We start from the raw sequence: 6000 nt of genomic DNA, 5'->3' as shown, positions 1-6000 counted from the left end.
CCCAGGCTCCTGCTTAGAGCTTAGAGGACACATATAGGGCCTGGCTAATCTAACCTGTTTTATGCATGGCTTTCTGACAATGGTGTGTGGGAGAAGACAGCATAAGAAGGCCCAAACTAGTATCTTGTCTAGGGCCCCATTTGATCTTAATTATCCCGTGAATGAGTGAACCCAGACTCCATAGCTGCTGACATTGTTGGACTCCCCCGGATATCCTGATGGGAATGTCCCTGTTGCAGCTGCGGGGGAAAGGCGTGGCACCACTCAGCCCATTTCACTGCAGAAGTAGGCAGGATCTGGGGAGAGACTCTCAGAATCGGGTGGTCTCCTGTACATTCTGGGAGAGTATGCGAGTATGTCAGATCTGTCACTCGAAAAGGCTCCAGCAGTAATTGCATGGGCTCCAGGTTACAGGGCTTTGTAGAATTGTACAGTGCAATATACTAATATTTTCCATATATATCAGATTTTTACAGTATGCATATACAAAGAAGATAAATATGCGGATGAAAGTGGGGTGAGAAATGAATGGTATATGTTGCATATATGAAAATATAAGTCTGCTTAGTTCTGCAGTATTACAATGCAGTGTTCTCCTTATTACACCCTGTATCTCTTGACTGTATAATGGTACACAGTAATACAGCTTTGGGAAGAAGGCTCACCTACAGAGTACGTCTACTTGACAACAAGTGATGCAGTGTAACAGCCAATAGGAAATTCACAATCTCATTTTAGCCAAGCCAAGCTTTGTACTGTTCAGGGTATTTCCAGTCCTCCTGTGCTGTGAGTGATACATTATATTACTTTCCCTTCGTATGTACTCTCTATAAGGACTGTTTCTGCAGAGCTGCCTCACTTAGTCCCAGCTCAGTGATACAATAACTGCAATAACTCAGGTGTCCAAAGCCCCAGATCAGAAGATGGCTGAAGAGACCCAAAACTTGGTTCCGAACGGGATGTCCGGGGAGAGTGTGGTCGAAGTTGGGAATGGAAATGCCAGGTATAAACATTTCACACTTTTAGAAACTATTATTAACTATGCATTAGCTATTCCGCCACACCAAAAGCTTAGGACAAAATACTAACCAAAATATAGCAAAACAGAAAAAGTACAAAACCGTGTGTAAGGTTAGGATATAATAATAGGATAAAACATAATATTACATTATGAAAGTAAATAGAATGTAGAATAGCTCATTTTCTCGTTCTGTTCTGTTCATGTGTGACGCAGAGGTGCAGTTACTAAGCAGGTATTATATTAATATTATGAATATTCCAGGGTTACTGATTAGGTATCACACTTTTGTTGCATACTCCATATTACTTAGACCTTACGCAAGATACATCAAAATGCTCAAGTGTACGTAAGAAAAACACATCTCAAAAGGGGATTAAAAAAAAAAAGGATTCTTCTCTCGTCTTGACCTCCCTCTCCCTCTTTCTCCCGATCTTACTATTTCCAGGATATGTACTGTAAATAGATTATACCGTGGTTTTCCCCCTGTCCCCCTTTCCCTTCTCCCCCCCACCCCCCGAATCTCATACTTGATTGTTATTGTTCTTTCTTTTTTGATTAATCTCGCTGTTTATTTTAAAATCTGTGGTTTCTGCTGGACGTTGGATCTTATGGCACCTGTCCCATGTGTTCATGTAATGTTTCCCTATTATGTTTAACCACGTACAAATAAAGAATAAAAAAAAAAAAAGGATAAGAAAATGGGTTGGGGGTATAAGGGTTGGGGTATAAGGTTGGGGGTATAAGGGTTGGGGGTATAAGGGTTGGGGGTATAAGGGTTGGGGTATAAGGGTTGGGGGTATAAGGGTTGGGGGTATAAGGTTGGGGATATAAGGGTGCTATAACTAGAAGTCAGTCGGTCTTGGTGGGAGTTTCCAAATGTAACCTATATTAGTGGTAATACGCAGATGATGTATAAATATGCAAGTTGGAGCCTGTAGACATACAGATGGGTCCATGTTTATCTTGACCTTTAATAGGATTAACTGAGACTGGGCAGTCGGACTTAATCCCCTGCTGTAATTACTTAATCCCCTGCTGTATTGTTCTCTGTATAGAATTGCAGCTGAGAACAATAGATGAAGGGTTTATGTTAATAAACCATGTTGTGCCTAGGCGCAGCAAACTAGCCAAGATAACCGTGGACCCATCTGTATTTACCATCCCCTTAAAGCGGTTTTCAGGCTGCCATGACTTCTGCGCATTTTGTTTCTCGGACTGCAAAACCTGTATTTTGTGGTACTTGTATATCTGGGCAATTTGTGCTATTTGTATCAGCTGGGTCCATGATGCCAAATTAAAATTGTACACGTCTGCACACCAGGGATGGGGGATGGGTGGGGATGAACCCAACTGGTGCATATTTCCAATGGCAAAAAAAAAAGTGACATATGCTGGAATAAAACGCTTGGGTCTGGTATGTAAAAGTTTTGTGTAAATGGTGGAGCATAAGGATATAAACAAATTCCTATTTGATCTATTGTCTCCATAAAAGGGATTAATGGTGACACAGGCATGTATATAGTTACCGTTTACCGATCTGGATATTTTACTTGCCCCTTAGGTTGTAGAGTTTCCTTTTACGGGTTTACAGAAACCCAAATTCAATTTGGTTCTAGATGATAACTGATGCAAGCCATTCAGACCTTACAGTAACACACCCTCCAACATTTTACACATAAAAATCGGTACAAATTAGGAAAAGAGGCGTGGCCATGGGTAAAGGGGCCGTGGCCACTCCCCTTTTCCTATACTTTCAATGGAAGTTTGGGGAGACAAAAATCGGTACAGACCATAAAAAAAGGTACAGTACCTGCTAAAAAGGTACAGCTGGAGGGTATGCATTAACCCACCTATAGGCTACATGGGAGACCGGAGCTGGGCAACCCGGTAGTCAGCATACCGACCCCGGGATCCCGGCACTCAAAATTATAACATAGTTGCCGACATTGTGAGACTCATCTTCCCTAGAGGAGTGGGTGCTCCCTTGGGTGACTGTGGGGGCGGGTAGTGCCATGAACCGCGGCATCACGGCCTTGTCCCTACTACAAAATATGTAGCCTTTTACAGCAGGAGGTGGGGCCATGGGACACTACAAACTGTGTGATCATGGCCCTGCCCCACCCACTTTCCTGCAGAGGCGGTCGGGAAGAAGGAGGCTTCTCTGGGCAAGCGGGTGGATCCAGGATCTACTCTCGCATGAGAGATCCCCAAAATACAGGAGTCTCGTGGACGTTCCGGGAGAGTAGATGAGTATGAATTAGAATTAGTCCAAGAGGATTGTATAATGCTGTTCTCCAGTGTCTGATGCTCTATGTAACCGCTGCACTTATATTTATATTTAGGAATATAGGAATCCAGAAAACTATATAGGAAAGGAACAGGGTCGTTAACATCAGGGGGTACATTTACAATAGCTTCCAAAAATGACAAGTGGCGGCGTCAGCGCTGTAACAGGGAGCCAGTGCGTCTGTGTTGGCCCCTCCCCTTAATTCCGCAATGTCTTGATGTCACACCTAGGGGGTGGGGCTGACAGCTCTGTGAAGTACAGCAATGCTAGGGAAGCTTCAAGTAGCTCTGCAGGGTGCCTACCTGTAGCGTCCCTTGAAATCTGTGGGTGGCTTTGCAGTAGTGCTACTGGCTGCAGGGTGCCGTGCCATACCAGGCTCCCTGCAAGCCACATGCAGGTGCTGTCGCAGCAGGGGTGCCTCCCCCAGGCCCCTGCACGACAACACTGACTGCACACCACTAGTTACAGCCTTGGGTGGTGTTGCCTATAGCAACCAATCAGTTCCTGTCTATCATTTTATAGGACCACTGAGAAATAATAGGTAGAATGTGATTGGTTGCTATGGGCACATCCACCACTGTTCATTTTTAGAAGCTTTAGTAAATCTACTCCGAGGTTTCCAATCAACACTGCCTTGATGAGACGTGATAAATAGCAGAAAATCGCGACGTGGCGGCCGAACAGTTCTGACAGTGCAGCCAGCCGTCTGAGTGTCTCGGGGCTGAGTGTTACCACAAAAAGATATTGTGTTAAGAACAAACATCTCGTTTCAAGGTGTGCGATTTCATAAGCTTCCAGGGTAGCGACGCCGGCTGCATGGAACATGATACACTGCTGGGCTGCATTGTGATTAATTAGAGGGGGATTGCTTCAGCACAACAAAGTTATCTCAATTTGCCAAAATTAGTTTTAGTTAATATCCGTAGTGCTTAAGTGGATCAAAATATATGAACAGTAAGCAAAGACTTTGTACGGCTCAGGGGTAAATTTACTAAGGTGGGAGTTTTTTTTAGAACTAGTGATGTTGCCCATAGCAACCAATCAGATTCTACTTAACATTTATCAAGCTGCTTCTTAAAGATAATAGATAGAATCTGATTGGTTGCTATAGGCAACATCACCAGTTCTAAAAAAAACTCCCACCTTAGTAAATTTACCCCTCAGTGTGTTATAATAAATAAGTTACCTGGTGTCCAAGTACATTACCCATTTCTATTATAATTAGGAGTTTGTGAGCTAAATAAAGATTGTAAGAAGCCACCACCGGTCTATGGAGTGGCGTTTGGGAAGCATATATACTGTAGTATGTGTGTGCGCGTGTGTATATACATAAATGCAGTATGCATCCATCTATCTATCTATCTATCTATCTATCTATCTATCTGTCATATAGGAATATATGACTAAAAAGATTGTAGTGATATGTGTGAAGATATCATATGGGTTACATAATCAAGTAATCAATACAATGTATAATCTAGTAAAATAAAATATTTCATAAATAGTCTAAATAGATTAAAAAATAAAATAAAATTGGTCTTACTAACATATTTCAAGGTTGCATGTTTATTAAGCCCAATATGCAAACAAAAAAACAAAAACTTGGGCGTGTTAATTGCTTAACTAACAAATGAAATGTCTAAGAATGTGTCTTGTCATCAGTTGCTAGGGAGAGAGATGCTCGAACGGTTTCATCTTTGTATTTCAGAGACTTGTGGTTTGGGTTATAAAGAAATTACGAACTGACAAATCCAGTTTTTATATATTTAAATTATTTGACAGTAATTTATGTAGTTATTTATACATGTAGCATATTCTCTCATAGACTGTCAGTGGTCACTATAAAATATTATTACCAAAGTCAAACAGCATCCTAAGTGAAATTCTGAACTGCTAACCGTAGCAGTCTTCTGATAGGCTAACGGTGCTGTGACATCAGCAGTTGCCGGGTAGCACTTACTCCTGAGAATTCTTATTGCATACAGTTTTCATTACATACACTGTCTCAGCATTAAAATTACAGTTTTTTCCAATTAGACCAACAAAGAGGAGAAACAATTGACAATAAAAAATTGTAAAGGGCAATTAAATGTTTTAGATTTTTTTTTTAAATTACATTTCTGCATAATTTCATATTGCATTAATAATACAGTACCATAAGATGGTTGTTACTGTATTGGAGCAATAGTGCTGACAAATTTTAAGTTTGCAGCTGTGTATTTTAGGAATATTCCATATTCCAAATATTCCATATTTTAGAGACAATTAAATTATCCTTCAATAACTGTCCTAGCGAGCAGGCTTTCATTTCTTGATTACCTGCTAGATATGGACTACGAGTTACAGTCTATTAATGTATGTTGTGTTTATATTCTGAGGTAATATTCCCTATTTATCAGCGAAAGGTTGTTGCTTGTAAAAAACCAGCAGTAATTTATATAATTTCATCTCTCTCCATGTCTTGATACATCTCCCCTTTAGACTTATCTGCATAGTATTGTATTATTTCAGTAATAATGTGCATGTATAAGAGATTCGGGGGACATGTACTAAGCAGTGATAAAAATGGAGAAGGGAGCCGGTGGAGAAGTTGCCCATGGCAACCAATCAGCATTGACATAACATTTATAATTTACATTACACGAGCAGCTGATTGGTTGCCATGGGCAACTTCTTCACTTGCTCACTTCAC

General features: G+C 40.9%; 1 protein-coding gene across 3 annotated transcripts in view; it reads left to right on the top strand.

Annotated features, from left to right (window-relative positions):
• Positions 1-770: 770 nt before the first annotated feature.
• CD74 (CD74 molecule) overlaps positions 771-6000 on the top strand; it is a 38873-nt gene continuing 33643 nt past the window's right edge. The window contains exon 1 of one of the 3 annotated variants that reach the window (XM_063928649.1): positions 771-1003. In XM_063928649.1, the coding sequence (XP_063784719.1) occupies positions 924-1003 (80 nt within the window). In that variant the 5' untranslated portion in view covers positions 771-923. The remainder of the gene's footprint in view (positions 1004-6000) is intronic. The other 2 variants (XM_063928648.1, XM_063928650.1) reach the window with 2 other exon arrangements.

The sequence above is a fragment of the Pseudophryne corroboree genome, chromosome 6 (genome assembly GCF_028390025.1).
Source record: "Pseudophryne corroboree isolate aPseCor3 chromosome 6, aPseCor3.hap2, whole genome shotgun sequence".
Lineage (NCBI taxonomy): Eukaryota > Metazoa > Chordata > Amphibia > Anura > Myobatrachidae > Pseudophryne > Pseudophryne corroboree.
Note: the sequence above shows the minus strand (reverse complement) of the source record. Positions and strands in the feature narration are given on the sequence as shown.